The following is a 17,041-nucleotide window of genomic DNA, read 5'->3' on the forward strand; positions in this document are numbered from 1 at the left end:
AGTTAAAAAAACAACACTGATTTGTTGATAAGTGGGAGTGTCGGACAAGGAGTGTGAGACAGCTTCTGTCATCCACTGCTTTAAACAGACCAATCACAGAGCCACGAGTGAGAAATCTGCATAAAAGGCTTTTACCATTTTTTAATTAGACAGACAGACCAACTTTGCACTTTTCTTTAGTAAAGATAAATTCTGCACAATTACACCTGTGGATACAAACTCACTCTCCACAAATCTAAAAACTCATTATTCTGAGTCAACATTATTTCATAAAGCACCAAGACACTCCTACTGCCTTCATCTATTCAATGAGAAGATTTTTCAATTACAAAGTGCAACAAAAGAAACCATAACAACTTGCACCACCACCTTTACGCTGTCTACTGACATTGCTGCCTTTTGCATCAGAAACATAAGTAGCCACGACATAATTACTATGATCAAAGTCATCAGAGAGCCTTTCCTCCCCAAGACCCTCCTCTGCATTACTGCGTTCCCATCATTCTCACACCTTCATACACATTCCTGTTGACAGGTCATTTAGATATCTCTTCCACCCGACTAACGCTGATTACAGGTTAGTAATAGTAATGCCATTGCGTGTGAAACATGGAGAGACATAGTAGTCATCCCTGGAACCTGAAAGAAATGGAAAATTGCAATTCATAATATGGCATCGGCATACAATTATTAGCAGAGAAAGAATAATAAGCCTAAGGCCTAACCTTGCTTTCCAGCTGAGTCTATCAAAGAAGGAAAATAGGCTTTTGCAAGCATTCGTGGACAACTATACGACTGAACCTAAAATTTCTGTACCTGCACTGCAGCTACAGATACGTTGAGTTTATTTGATGTTCCATTTTCAGCTTACTGACAGCTGAACCAATCACTGCACGAATAAAAGAGCAGTGCAGCACACCGGCGAATTCTGTGCATGCAGTTTTCATGTGTTATTTCTTCCTGTTAAAGCCGAAACCACAAGAAATAAACAACCTGTGGGGCCACCTGGCAGGTCTAAAGACTCAACAACACTTTGCGTATTACAGTCTCACAGCACCACTGCCACTGTTAGCGAGGGCTAGCTAGATTAATGTTCGTGCTGGTGTGCACCCTTTGGGCACAGCTTCACCTCCAGTGCTGCCTCCTCAGCCATTACTGGAAAATATTCATGGATTGGCCACGCTCTATTAGGCTGTCACTGGCTTGGGTGATTAATGAGGCTGGCACATGTGAACGAGTAACTGACAGCAGGCTGCCAACCGACCAAATGACTGTGTAAGCTGACAAAGAAGGGTGGAGCTGGTGCAGTAGGAGCCAAACTCGAATGAGTTTCAGCTGATGGTGCTGCTGAACACAATCCTCGACCAACACACACACAAATCCAGGCATAGTGCCATTTCCTGCATTTTCTGTTGAATGAATGAGGGTCACATGAGAGAGTGCAATCAATACAGCCACGTCATGTCCTGGACCGTCTCCTGCCTGTTGCTAATGTATAATTCCAATGTGGTTACCTCCTCGCTTTCCCGCTCCACACTCTTTCATATCATCCAAGAAGCATACTCCGCTCTCCTCCTCCTCTCTCATTTCAGACTCCCCTTGGTCTCTTCTATAATAATAATAATAATAATAATGGATACTTTATTGATCCCCATGGGGAAATTACTTGTTTTTCTCTGCATTTGACCCATTCACTCAGTGAAGCAGTGGGCAGCCCACTAAGCAGGCGCCCGGGGAGCAGTGTGTAGGGACGGTACCTTGCTCAGGGGTACCTCAGGGTAGCCGTTAAGTGGATTCGAACCGCCGACCTTCCGATCATGGGGCGACCACTTTACCTACTGAGCTATCCCTGCCCTATCTACCTCTCATCTCCCCTCATTCTCCTTCTTCTCATTTAATTTCCTTTGCAGTCATCTCTTAGCTCACTGACACAGAATAAGAACCTCCCCACCAAACCCCGCACCCACTCACACGGCCAAAGGGAATAAGAAGCGCAATGTTAAAATTTGTTTATTTTCCCCAAACCCGGGTTTGGGGAAAATAAACTAATTTAAATTGCATAACTAATTTAAATTTAAATAAACTAAAATAAACTAATATTGGTGGCCACCAATATTAGAGGGATAGAGTGCCTAAAAGGTTCACTTGTTATCATGGTTCGCACCGCACCAGAGCGGCATTAATACGACTCTCTGTGGAATAAATGTCACAGAAACAGGATTTGATCCCTGAACTGGAAAACTCACAGATGCAGGAAATATGTAGGAAAACTACATATTGCACCCCTTAATATTTATTTATATGGGCAAAGTAGGTGCAGGTAAACCACAGATAGAAACACAGGATTGTCTTTTAGTAAGTTTAATTAATTTATACCATTTTTCATCTTGGAAAGTGTTTAACTGTTTAAAATAACAAAAAAAAAACTTTTTTTTTCTCTGATTCATTTATTGTCCCCGAATTTGCATGAAAAAGTGAAAGCCCCCCCCCAAACAAAACTAGCATGTTTTGATGTAACACGCCTAGCACACATCTAAGAGGGAAAAAACTCACCTTAGAGGTTATGAATGAAAGGAGACTCCAAAGTATAGAGCCAAAGACAACCAAAGAGAGAAGTTGAAAGCCAGCAGAACTGAGAATTGAGATAGGCGGGGTAGGCAGCTCACTGTGGCTCATTGCCATCTCTACTCTGTCTGACACATGGTTGATATCTGCAGCCTATTTCCTGTCTTCAAAGGCTTGTGCTGATTAGAAAAAAGGTTAGCTGGTGCCACTCAGGGGGTCACGGTGCCTTTGTCTTGGGAGTTGTAATTACTGCATGCTGAACTAGAAGAGGGTGGGAACAAGCCATGATCTAATCTTCCTCTCTATTTACAAAAATAACTTCTCTCAAAGAGATTTTCAATCGTTTTTAAGGTCATTCAGTTAAGTATCTTCAGAACCTAACTGACACTGACAAAGGGGGCGGTCAGATCACTGGTTGTTAGAGTTGCAACCTCTGCCCTTACTTTCCTTTTGTTTCTCTCAACGAGATGTTTTGTTTTGCGCAAAGTGTTTTAAGAGTGCACACACAGTCTTACAGAAAACCCAGCGAGACTGAAGACAGTTTATACATCACATACAACATAATGCGCTAAATCGTAATTTAGTTAATTTAATAAATGACAATGATCTTGAAAAGGGAGACGAAATAAACGCAATTTATTTTTGGGACGCAGGCGTCGGGCGTGCCGCTGTGAGGGAGTTGTAGCTGTGGAGTGCAGCAGCTGCTTTAGAAGGAAACGTGTCGCAGGGTGAGATGTTGATAAAAGCTGCATCTGTTGCCAGAACACAGTCGGCGCGTGTGCGAGATGCCTGTGCACGCTAACACGTGTTAAAGGGTGGCAGACGTTAAACAAAAATGTTTGCACTTTGATGGCAGATGTAGGGGAGACAGTTTGCGAGTCTTCCCCACAGGTATGTGCGATTGTATATTTTGTCACAAGCAATGTTCCCTCTAAATTGCGCGCGTGCACAATGCGCACTGCTGGCACGGTCTCTGCACAGAAAAAATCTGTGTTGCGCACAAAAAAAAAAACCCCTAACCTGAACTGAAATTAAAGTAAATACGTTAACAATTCTGTTTTGCAGTGTTAGTCAATAAGTGACTGGCTGCTCCAGTATGGGATTACAACGATGCCACCTTATCCCATAGTCCAGCCAATCACGCGACTCACATTCGTATATACGCAGCTAATCAATGTCGTTGACAGGCTATGACAGCGTCCTTATGTGCCGGTGTTTTAGCTGGCAAAGCGGCGTGACTGATGAGGAGTGAAGCCACGTTAATGAGCAGGACAGACGGAACAGACGGAAAAAGTGTGGACTTCATACCACTTTTTAAATTGTGTTGATAGGCCACGTAAAACCAGAGTTGTGATACAAAATATACGCAGTGTTTGTTTTTCTTCCTGAGTACTATCGTTGTTTATATTTACTGTGGGAAGAAACGGTAAAAACGGCGTTTTATAAGGAAAACGCTTGAAAGCGCTCTCCGCCTGTGAGCAAAGATGAAACCAAAACACCCGCCACCCTTTCACATTGGTCGAAAAATGTACCACGTCGATCAATCAAAACATGGCATTTAGTTGTTAAGAAACGGGAGGAAGTTTTAGGAGTGACGGCGGTGTTTCGAGATGTGAGAGATTTGCGACGTTTAGTGCAAATCTTGTGTAGTTAGCATGTAGTGTAGTCAATAGTTTTGTTGTGTGTGTCAGAACAATGAGGCGACTGCTGAATGTTACAGGTGTTACAGGAGTGATACATCTCCTGTTGTCAGGCCTGCAGGTGTCAGGCTGTTGTTCATAGTGGACAGAAATTATTTTTAGGAGTGGCACAAAACGCCTTGGCTGCATTTTTAGGTAAACAGTTGCAAAAAACTTTGTTGTTTGCAAAACTCAGTAACTTTTTTGAAGAAGTAACTATATAATTAATTGCCCTGCACTGGTCTTTATATGCTGTATTTTGCAGACAGAGAGTTACAGGACTCTCTCCCAGACCACAGACTCATCAGAGCTTTATAAAAAAAAAGAAAAAAAGAAAGAAAGTTGTGTTTTCAAAATTGGAGTTCAAGTTATTTTTACTTCCAATAGTGTTAACATACTACACAGGTCATGAACAAGATTTTTTTTACATTTTCATTGTAAGTGGGCTAAAGCAGTTAATTAAAAGTAGTCTAACATAAATGTAAATGCTGTAATTTGATTATTTTAATAAACCATGTAAATTGGATGGATTCGATGCTGGCGTGACCACAGTGCACACGTCTGATGTCGCTCACAGTGGTCCAAGGGATCGCTCTGTGTGTTCGCTCAGACACATGAAAAATTTGAGGGAACATTGGTCACGAGTGTGCGAATGCTGTACTCACAGTCAGCCTGGGCACAGATGAGGCAGGCGGTGGTGCTGTTGAAGAAGGTGAGAAGGCCGGCCACGGCCAGGCTGATGTCGGTGTTTGTTGGTCTCAGGTCCAAAGTGGTGAAGCGGGGGAAATGAACCTTCAAAATGTCCTCTGGAGCCACCTTGACATAGGGCACCTGCACAGAGACACTGATGTCAGACTATGCGTTCCACTTTAATTATTTGCTACTGAGATGTAGGAGTTTTTGCTTTTGAGGTGATGTTTAAAATGCAGCAGACGTCTACAAACAGGAGAAGCGTGAAAAAAAGAGAGATTAAAATCAAGAGAATGTGGATGCGAACTGCGGGATAAAATAGCAAGTTGCCAGCAGACAGTCAAAGGAAAGAATAGCTCAGATTAAATCTGTTAAATCTGTTATGATGAACTACAGGCAAGGATAGCCCGAGGGTCTGTGGTAATGGGCATATTCAGAAAACACATATTTTTCAGTGAGTGAGGCACTGAGGCTCGTGTAATGTACTAGTCTGGATCTAAAAACGTGTTTTTGTTCCACCCACGCAAACAAGCCCTCGTTAGAGAAATCTTCAGCGTGGCACCGCCTCATCACCAGTTATGAAACATTTGTTTACCTGGCTCACAGTGGGGCTGCTCAGCTGCGCACATTTTAGTAAAACACCCATAAAGCACACGCATGCACACAAATGAATATATAATATATATTTTAGCAGTTATTTATTTATTTTCTTTGTTACCCGATCTTCAGTAATGAAAAGATTTTCTGCGGTATGAGAACTGGCACTATGTGGCCACAGCTTTCACAGGCGAGGGTGGCAAAAGACAACATTGACAAGGAGATTAAAGTACAGACTCTGAACTTTAATTTGTGAAGAAGTCGTAGACCACAGACCATAAATTTTGAATGAAAAAAATAATTACGTTTACCGAGAAGGCAGAAGCTCTGTAAAAGTTTTTTGGTTTTTTTGTCATTTGTTGCTGTCTTCCAGCAGGAATACAGAGCCAAGTGAAGCGTGGCCAAAGGATAATCCCATGAAATTTTGGTGCAGATCTGAACTGATCGGGAAAAATATCCAGATATTTATGTAGTTTTCACATCACTGAAGAGTAGACTATCGGTCTTGACAGAGGTCAGAACTCTCAGAGCACCTTTCTAGTTGGATTGTGGAACATGAACCCCAATAACATCAACAAAACCATGGTATCATCCCTGGTGCTCTGTCAGTTCTCTAATGCATCACCCCACTTGTTTCTTACCTGCTTTAAAAATATCAAATTCAAAGCGTTAGTGATCTTACTGCCAGCCCACATCAACAGATGGCTCTGCTGATGGCCTTCTACATATCCAAACGACAAATCTCATATTGGGCATGCTGTTTAAGCTGCTTTAACCTTCCCACGGCTGCTGGCTGCTGTGCAAACTGCTTTGCAGCCCACTTCCACCCCAGCTCCTTCTTTCATGCTGTGGAAGACCTAATAAATATCACGACTGCATTGCTCTCTGTTGGGGTCTTGCTGCTGCTGCTCTCTCCGCTTCCATTTATACATATGGAGTGAAGGGGAGGTCTCAGGTTACTGCAGGAGTTGGCTGCAGGTGGACTTTTTTTTGACTGTAGCTGTTCTGACTGAACACGAAATCTTTAGCAGAGGTTAAATGATTGCCCTGACCACTTAGAAATACTCTACTTAGCAATACATTTTAGGAACTGTAGAATAACAGTTATCACAAGCAGCCACAAACACTGTATAAATATAGAGCAAACAGCAAAAATCAATAAATATATCATTCTAAAAACTTAAAAACACAATGTGTGCTTTTAAAAATGGCCATACGCATTCAATAATACCTAACAGAGTTAAATTACTACATTGAGTATTGCATCTTGACATTAAAGTGCATGCTTTATTATACCAGTCCTCCAAAAAAGGAAGTGGACTAAAGGTACGAGTACAAGAAAGCCAGCCAAGCATCATTAAAAATCAATAAATATCTAATTCTTCAATTCCAGACTCACTGTGATTCACACTTCTCAATGAGATTGAGTCCAAGGCTTTTATAGCAATGATTTGTTGTAGCTGTATAAATAGCTGTATTCCTTAGCCACTCCTAATGAATTTATCATCCTGACACTAACAGGTCTATCTAACACCGTTCTAACAGCAGCACATCCCTGCTGTCAGAAGGGAGGTTAAGTATACCGCAGCTAACCTTGGAGCCATCGAGGTTCCCTGAGTTCAGCAACAAATCTGAACCGGGGCTACCAACAAATCTGCTGAACTTCAGAAAAATCATAAATTACATTCTCCCTCTATTCAAAAACACGACTCCCATCTATTTCCCTCTGATGAAATCCATCTCTGCTTCAGTTCCCAATGTGATAATGTGAATGGATACATGCTGTCGGGGCTCACAGTGAGACCTGGGAGGAAATAGGGAAAGCGGGAAAGTGCGAATGAGTGTGGTAGGTGTCGGGTTGGTCAGCTGGCAAGGCACTGCAGTAGAGCGCAGTGGGGCATGAAGGGGACGCAGGAGGACGTGCTGGGTCCGAAAGGAGGAGCAGGGAAGAGAGCCTCTTCATCATGCCAGATTGCCTGTCTGTGTGTTTCCCAGCACCAATACATTGCATTTCCCCCTTGCACCCATACACCCACGATTGGTTTTCCATCCCTGCCCATCAGGGTGTAATGGAGTCCCTGAATGTCTGAATGGATGGAGGCTCGGCCCCTACTGACATCCTCGGTTCGAATGCAATTCATTCCCATCTAAGAGTGCTAAAATCAGACTAATAGCCAAGCATCACACCGGGGGAAATGTGGCCCTGTTTAGGTGAGTCCTGGTGCATTTTCGCAGTTGTTTTTACTAAAACTTCCTCATTTATAGCTCTTTCTCTACCACTCCAGATTGTTTATTCTTTTTCCACGTCCTCCTTCGCTACCCAGTCTTTCCTTCCTTTTCAGCACTGAGGACTGTTGCTATCTGCCCCTGATGACTAAGGGAACCTGACACGCTTCGATAGGCCGTATCTGAAGCAGTGCGGCTTTAGAAAGCTGCTTACAAAGACACACACACATTCACAGTCACATGCATACACACGGATACATATACTTTGTCCTTTTCCATCAAATTGGCCCACTGGGCCCAACTGCTATAAACGCTGGGGTCCCAAGGGAACTACTTGGCTCTGAGTCTTGAATCATCATCAAATTCCACAGCATGCAGGCAAGACTCAAAAAGAAAATACCCAAATAGACAACCAAATCATTTCTCATGAATTTACCATATTTATTGGAAGAACTTCATTAACACCCGTTATTTTATAGTGAAAATCCACTCAGTGATTATTTGCCTTTTCATAAGATAAATACGGTGAAAATGGCTGTTTAACTATAGACTAAATGCAGCTAACAGCAAGGCAAGCGAGGACGTTATATATCATAAACAAATTTCCCTTTAGTCACAGCAACATGATTAATTGGTTGTTAAACGGGAGCAGTCGATGCGCTCATCGTGTGAAAAAGTGTTTAAAATCAAGAGTTTAAACAGGGCTACCGAAAGCAACGAAAATCAATCTCCACATTACTAACAGAAAGCTGTCAGCCACATCAAAGTCACCTGCCAGACTTCTTATCTGCAACCACCAGCTAGTATCAGTCACTCTGCTGGTCGATTAATCCCCCCACCACCAAAAAAGCCAAACATCTTTTCTACATGTGTCTTTGCAGGGCACAGCTTCAAACCAAACAGCTGCACCACTTTCAGTTTAGCTTTGGCACAAACTCACCGTCAATCCTGATCTACGCTGAGTTAATTTTGAGCCAAACTGGCAGGTCTCACTATTTACGACTTGTTGATTCTCTCCAACTGACAACAGCAGCAATTGTGCAGATTTGTTGTAATGGTTAAAGTTGCACTTTTCACTCTTCTCTTAGAGTATACAATTAAGCAGACAATTCTTATCCAGCTAACATCTAATTTTATAATCTAGGAGTCACTCCTGTCTTTGTTATTTTCTTATATTGATCTTATTTTCAGTCAGATTGCTATCTGCATGCACTCGCCCACTTTGTTTGCTACACTATGCTAGTTCTGATTTGGTGTCCGTTTTTTCTTTCGAACTGTCCTAATTCTGGTCCACATTGACATGACGGCATCACAAAGTTGCTGACGATTTGTTGGATGCACATCTATGATGGGAACGTCCCATTCCACCACATCCCAAAGGTGCTCTATTAGACTTGTCACTGCAAAAGCTGTTTGAGATCAGAAAATACGACAATGTGGACAGAAAGAGACGGACATGTCAGCAACAATACGGAGGCCGAGGATGCTCCACACCACCAGCAGTCTGAACTGTTGACACAATGCAGACTGGATCCATGCTTTCATGCTGTTTGCAAGAAATTCTGATGCTACCGTCTGCTGCCAAATCACAACAGCAATGGCTTTGAGGTGACTGCGCTGTTGTGATTTGGGATTCCAACCAGGAAATCTTTTTCCAGTATGTTATTGTCCAATTTTTAGTGAACATGTATGAATTGTAGCCTCAGTTTAGTGTTCTTAGCTGTTAGGAGAGGGTGCTGCTGTAGCTCATCTGCTCTAAGGTTCAGTGTGCTGTGCATTCAGAGATGCACTTCTGCATCGTTTGGTTGCAGTGAGTGGTTATTTGAGTTACTATTTTCTTCCTATCAGCGCAAAACAATCTAGCCAGTCTCATGTCCACACATTTTTACCCAGAGAACTGACGCTCACTGGATATTTTCTCTTTTTCAAACCACTCTCAAACCATTCCATATAAACTCTACACAACAGCTGAGCCACATTCAAAATCACCTTTCTTCCTTATTCTGATGCTCAGTTTAAACTTCAGTGGGTCGTTTTGACCACATCATATGCCTGCATGCACTGAGTTGCTGACATGTGATTGGCTGATTAGATATTTGCACTGATAAGGTGTACCTAAAGAAGTTGCCAGTGAGTCTATGGCGAATGTTATGCTCGCCTTAACACCTCTTAACAGATGCTTACGTTTATAGTTTGTTCCCTCTATGACAAAGCCCTGAAAACAAGCTGACAATAAGTCACTGTAACTCTTAAGGATTCAGTTAAATATGGGGATCCCGTTCCATCAAATGCTGGGACTACTTGGGCTTCCACATGCTGAAAAGTCACATCATGTCCACTTCAAGTTATAGCCTGCTATTTTTATAATTGGACTGAATATGAGGTGACCGACTTGCATGCAGACACCAGTTGCGATTGTGCATTGGTAAAAGAGAGACTTAAGCTAAGTTGAAAAGAATGGAGACGATTGCTGAAAGAGATACAGACTGAATTGTGTCAGGCTGTCAGGCTTTACTTGCATGTTAAGTTATATTTTTTCAATCATCTTTCAAAGGTAGAAATGATGAAACAAATTATCATGCATTTAACTGATACATCACCAACGTTTATCCATTCACCTAAGGGACAAGGAATTACTCCAAGCAATGTAAACAACTTGCCGATACTTGTAAACGAGCTGTACATTAGAATTAGACGTAAGCATCTTTATAGCATCTGCTCATGGCTTTGACGTTATCAGTGTGGGAGTGAAAAAACCCTGGGCAAACAACAAAGCCTAATATAACTGCTCTGCTTTTAATAATTTGGGAGCTTCACTGTTGATAAAACTAAATAACACAGTGACTGCTGTGAAGAAAGACAGGCGTGCATCGGGGGAACGAAGGGTGGGCGAGGGGAGGGAGTCGGCGTGCAAATGTGAGGCAGAAGAAGGGAGAGAACGGGGGGAAGACGGGGGAGAAACTGACAGTCTGACTGACAGAGGAAGAGAGCAATGAGGTGAGTGACAGAGGAGGCAGAGGCAGGGGAAAGTGTGCATAGGTCAGGGGAGGAGGAAAACATAAACAGACGTAACAGACATAAACAGGGAGTGAGAAATAGCAAAGGGGTTACAATCAGCACTCATTAAATGGTGTCATTGAATTTAGCCGTGTGAAATTTGATTCTGTTGTCAAAGGCAATCTGTTTGATGTTTCCCCCTTTATTGGTTCATTTCTCAACACGTACAGTTTCAGGGAATTCAATAACAACATCAGCATTTAGCTTTGTTATTGTTTGGTCTCAGCGGGCTAAAAACATATTCAGAGTATTGTGGCTGTCATTTATTATTTAGAAGACGCGGACTTTATTGTCTGTTACAACAGGAAGCTGTACAAGCTGCTTGCGCTTTATTCGTTATGTATTAAACTGAGCCGAGTATTGCACTTAATTACTTTTTTCGGTTCTAAGTTAAATATGTCTCTATCTGTAAGAATCACCAACTGTCAATTCCACAAAATTTTCAATAGCTAGTGAGAATATTAGTGCTCGAGACTGGAATCATGAAATGTTGTTCTAGGTACCAGCTAGACAGTGAAATACAAACTGCAAACCTCATCACTGCAGGGCTGGAAACAAGTCAAGTGTTTTAAAAAATATAAATATTTATATTTCAAAATAGTCCTTTAGGGACAGCTTTGCATTGAGCGAGATTCAGTTATGTTGGACTATCCTGTGTTTATGCATCTGCAGCATTGAGAGGCAATAAAAAAGATGGATCTAGCTTCTGGCTCTGAAACGTGGACCTACTCGGAAGTCCTTTAAATCTACATTCTACTTACTGGCCACTAGGGGGCGATATATGTGGCCACGCACTCACTGAAGCCTGACCTCTGCAAACTCTTTCTTGGGCTCAGTCAGTGTTTTCATGTCGTGTTAAATAAATTGTCTGCTTGATTTTATAAATTTTGGTCACTGTAAGTGCCAGACAGGAAGATTATCCAGGGGACGTTCATTGATCAACAGCACCTAAAGCGATTCACTCACAGCCTCGTAACATTTGGTTGTCAGTGGCTGTTTTTAAATTTGGTAAGATATTAAATTTCTTTTTATATACTGTCCACACTGAAATATATCAGTCAGCAACATCCTTGTCTCTTCATTGGTGGAAGCCTCAGCGCCGTTATTCACAATTAAGCTTAGTTTGACTGATTAGGCATTCTTCCTGTTAAAAGGAATTTTTTTCCTTCCCACTGTCGCCAAAGGGCTTGCTCATAGGCGGGCATATAATTGTTGGGGTTTTCTCTGTTCTTTGTATTATTGTAAGGTCTTTTCCTTACAATATAAAGTGCCTTGAGGCAGCTGTTGTTATGATTTGGCACTATATGGACATATATGGACACATATATGGACACACTGTGATATATATGTGTGTGTCTGTGTGCGTGCAATTCCTGCAGTGTGACAGCAAGGCTGGCAGGTCTGCAGACTTAAGTTTGACAGCCGTTTAATGAGGGAGCTCTCACAGGATACAGGGTTTGCACAGGAACTTGCACACAGCGAGCAGTGGAAAAGGAGGAACCTTTATATGGCTGCAAAAATGCCTTTACGCAATTACAATGTGCTAACTATATATTACCTTAATTACACTGAAACTACTCTCTGGTCTCCTTGGATTAACTATTTATGAACTCACATGCCAGTGATGCACTCTAACACAATTTCACAATAACAATTTCTTTGTATTCTCTCAGCAGTAACCTCTGGCTACCCCTTTTTAATAGAAAATTTGAGCTTACATTCAAGGAGAATAGTTTGAGGTATTAGTGAAGAGACCAGTGCTCTGAGCTGAAGTGAAGGTGAAAGCTAATTTCCCTTTCGGCCAGTCCAACAAGCCCTGGGTTGCCTCGGTTGTTGAGTTTACAAGTGCCCAAGTCATTCTGCTACCTGTCGGATGTGAACCTAACAGGAGCATGACGGGAGGGGGGGTCTGGGTGAGAGGAGTTGAAGAGGAGGTGGACGTGCAGTAGTGCCATATGGAGGGCAGAGACATAATCAACAACTACATCTGCTGGCTTGGACTCACAGGGGCATCAGATCAAAACTCAGTTTAATAACGTATCACTGTACTTTTATGGGTCTTGGAACACGTCAGGCGCTGTGACTCATTTACATTAACACACGTTGACCTGGTCATTAATTAGCATACAACGCATGTTTGGCAGGAAGCTTAAACTGTCCTTGAAAACACTTAGCACTTCTGCCAAGTGGACAGCAGCCACTCAGTCTCAGTGAGTTGAGTAGAGGTCTGCCTAAGCCAGAGGAAGAACAGTTCATCTAGCGTAAAAAGCGACATAGCTAATCAGTTTGGACATCACCAGTTGCAGAAAACCCGCCAATAGCGCAACACAGAGTACGAAACCTGGCTCGGTGTAACTTACTGCAAGCCAGGGAGTTATGTTGGCCACTGAGCACTGGAGAACAGATGCTGTTGGAGACATTGTCCATCAGTCAGCAAGTGTGATGCCAAGGCCAGAATGCCAGAGAGGAGCTGGCAGAGGTGTTGATCCAGGGTGGCAGGAGATGGAGGAGGGCAGGTGGTACTCTATTATAGCTACCTGGTCCCCTCCTTTTGAACCAAAAGGTTTATGAGGGTTTTGGGAGACCAGATGCTGGCATTCAGAAAAGGCAAAATCTCGTGGGAAAGAAAGTGGCGATGAGACACTGGAGATAAGTGAGGAAGAGTGTCAATGTTGTCCTCCCAGCAATCTCCATTCATGACCGCCGGCTCATCCCAGTCTCAGGCCATGCAGCCAGATCTCTATTTGTGGTAGTAATGAGCCGGCATCTGGTCCTTGCAGTCAGAGCAGAAGCAGACCAGTGATAAAGAGGAAGTGGGCTGTGGATCCCACGGTGCCTTTTAGGAGAGTGGAACATTGACCACGAGATCTCTATCTCATTGATCAGCCAGTTCAGACAGAAAAAAGTTCCTTTCCTCCAGAGAGGTCTGTTCCTCACACCACTGCTCTACTCTCCAGCAAAATTCTTTGTGTGGAAAAAAAACCCAGAGAGATGCTTTAAAACTCCCTGTTTGTTAACCAGCTGATTTTAAGCAGTGATTGTAAGGGAAAAAATGCTGTTCTGATTTGTGGAGTTACCTCACACCTCTGATTGAACCTCTGATTAGCTGATTAAACTAAATAAGGTATTTACCAGGAAATATGGTCCTAAACAGTATGCACACTCCAAGTGTTTATCCAGCGCGCTGAAACATTGTGGTATTGCTGAATCCAGAACTTTCCGCAGGGAGTTTTGATTGAGAAAGAGTTTTGTTTTTTTTTATCTATCTGTGGGACTAATCCATTTCTGGGAGTCTGGCCAAATGTTTGAGTTACACCACCCAAAACAAAGCACAGTTACACTACAAAACTGGCTAACAGTTGGCCAGCAAATCTTTGGGAACATGGCCTTTGAGCTGAAAAGAGTTGATGGGGAGACAAAAGATGCGAATGCTCTCGACGGGTCCAGCTCACAGAGTGAAAATTCAGTCGGCTGCCGAAGCAACACCGGCTGGGTTAAGTATTGTCTCCTTTCACATGATGCAAAAACTCTGTTTCGTCTTTGTCTGCCACGCCAAGTAGCAAACAAGCAGAATCCCTCCTCATAGATCAGATCACAGCAATTATCTAAATACATTTTGCTGTCGGCTCTCACCTGGGAGTCGCTCTGTATTGAATCCCAAAGATAAACTCGAAGCGTTGGCTTTCAGACAAAAAAAGCAGGTATGAATTTCATGCGCCGGCTCTGCCAGGGTGGCACTGACAAGACAGATCAATGGTTGTTGTGAGAAAAGGGTCAGCATAGGTGCAGGCAACAGCTGTGCTCATCTAATTATAATTAAGAAGACACAGGAAAAAGCACCTGCGTTTTGGTTGTAAGTATACTAAATGTACTGATGCCGCATGTACACTTCATCACACGTATGCATATGAACCTTGAATTATGGTCCTATTATGTATTATTCATGACTGTAATTAAATTACTGGCTCATTATGAATAAATATGCAGCAGTGGAAGATTTCTACTTCTATAGTATTTAATAGATTTATAATGCAGCAGGAAAGAAATGCCAAAGATCAATTGGCATTTGGTTATAGCTAATAGAATGAAATAATTTATCACGCTGACACTGCTTCCTAAACTAAAGGCAGCAGCCTTGACACCCTAGTACTTTACAAGCCCAGCGACAGATTGGCGACCTGTCGAGGCGCCAGCTTTCCCCCTCCGCAACCCTGAATTGGGTAAGCAGAAGAAAATGGATGAATGAACAGATGGATGGATAGTACTTTATATGCTCTAGTTCGAGGCAAACAGAAAAGCTCTTTAGCGGACCAAAAAGGAAGCAAAATGTGTGAAGGATGATGCTGCTCCACTTCTGAGACTTCTTCAGCTGAGCACCTGCCATTAAACCCTTTTCGCTTTCACTTCTGAGCCTAATATTTAATTCCCAAAACTTTCCAACACATAGACAGATGGACACAAATGCACGCATACAAAAAAAGAAAAAGAAAAGGAGCTGTGCCTTGATGCAAGTCATTCCAGGTTTTTCATTTAGCTTGCAGTCTTAAAAAACACTGAAGGGAAGTTTGATCGTTTCATCTAAAGATCCCAGAGATGTTCCGACGACGATAACAAGCAGACGGAGCAGCAAAACAAGTAGATTAAAACTCGAGTACTCGAACCTAAATTGATTTCACAAACAGGGTCAACATCAAAAAACGTTGCACTGCACACAGCAGTGAAAAGCAAATTAGCATTATGCTTTGCTGTATTTCATTACTTCTGTACAAATACTAAGCTGTGAGCATCTCTAAAAGTCTGAAATCTTTTTGTGAGATTTCAGCAGGCGCCGTGCCGTCTCCCCATTGCTCTGGATAAGCAAGCTGCATCTGAAGTTAAATATGTGTCCTCCTACAGCTGGTTGTACTACATTGAAGTAAAATGCAGATCAGCTCTGTTTAATCAGCTCAGACTCGGAGTTGTGAAGAATAATGTGCTGCTTGCTGCCAATGCGACGCTGTTTGCAGCTGGAGCGAGTTGTATTTTACATATAGTGGTCTTAAAGCTCAATTTCAGTGGAGAACTGAACCGTAAGCTGCCCCCATCCCCAAGCAGAACAGGACCCACATAGCAGAACACATACCGCTACACACTCAAACACAGAGATTTATTGTGAGACTGATGGAGGGTGATTAGGCAGACGCAGAGGGAGAGAGAGGGAGAGTTTGTTTCTGAAAACTATCCCTCCATCTCTCTTTATTAGAGTGGCGCATCCTGACCCGCTAGTCATCTGCAGCTGCTATCTGAGAAGAACTTGGGTAGAAGGGAAATGGCAGGAAAAAAGACAGGCGGAGGAGGTAAAATGGAAAAGAAAAATAACGTATAAGAGGAGACAGGAGAGGAAAAAGTAAGAAAGAGGTGAGAATGAGGACAACACAGAGGCGAGATCAGCGGAGGCTTGTGTAAGGGCAGTAATAGCAGATATTAAAGGTGGAACAAAAGCAGAGAGGTGAAAATTGGTTAAAGCTGGGATGGGGTGAAAGAAAGGAAGAAACTACTAATAAACTGGGCAATGACAGGAGAATAGTATAAGACCAGACAGCAAAGGATAGAGATGTTTGTTACATCTGCAGAAAAGGAAAGGTTGCACACCATATAAAGAAAAAATACAACATCAGACTCAGCTTCAAGGATGCGAACAGACAACACACCTTGGTGTTCATGTAATCAGATGAAAGACTTGCTTGCTATGGGGACTCAAAGCCGCAGTGGAATCAGGAGAGTGACTGATAAGACTGATACCTTGGATCTGTATTTAGTGCATGGAATAAGTAATAACCGAGCCGTCCCACAGGAAAACAGTCAAACAAAATCAACTGAAGAAACTGTGACATGTTGTTAAAATCACCAGAAGAAAGGAATCAAACGAACAGACGCCTTTCTTCTCGTCCTTAAAGTGAGTTATTTAATTCCCAGACGCACAGCGCCAGGAAGTATTAAAGAATAATAATGGTTATTTAAAACACATTTTGGAGACCAAAATGCCTCCAGCAAATTGCATTTCTTTAAAGCCGCATAAACTATAACGACAATCCCAGTCATGATGAGACGAAAACGAAACAAACAAACCAAAAAATACATATTATGCACAGATGCGTTACAGTGCATGAAATTCATAATAAAATGCATTTTCACTGCATATGAAGTTAAAGGACTTATACAGTGACAGTTGTTCATAGTGATGGTGA

The 17,041-nt window shown here is 42.4% G+C and overlaps 1 protein-coding gene across 1 annotated transcript in view; it reads right to left on the bottom strand.

Moving 5' to 3' along the window:
- The window catches only part of grik4 (glutamate receptor, ionotropic, kainate 4), a 270,949-nt gene that overhangs the window by 119,113 nt on the left and 134,795 nt on the right, over positions 1-17,041 (bottom strand). The window contains exon 5 of the mRNA XM_085371274.1: positions 4,910-5,075. Coding sequence (XP_085227400.1) covers positions 4,910-5,075 — 166 coding nt within the window. The remainder of the gene's footprint in view (positions 1-4,909; positions 5,076-17,041) is intronic.

The sequence above is a fragment of the Diplotaxodon limnothrissa genome, linkage group LG14 (genome assembly GCF_057381915.1).
Source record: "Diplotaxodon limnothrissa isolate DT_005_m linkage group LG14, D_limnothrissa_male_GT1.1, whole genome shotgun sequence".
NCBI classification, from domain to species: domain Eukaryota; kingdom Metazoa; phylum Chordata; class Actinopteri; order Cichliformes; family Cichlidae; genus Diplotaxodon; species Diplotaxodon limnothrissa.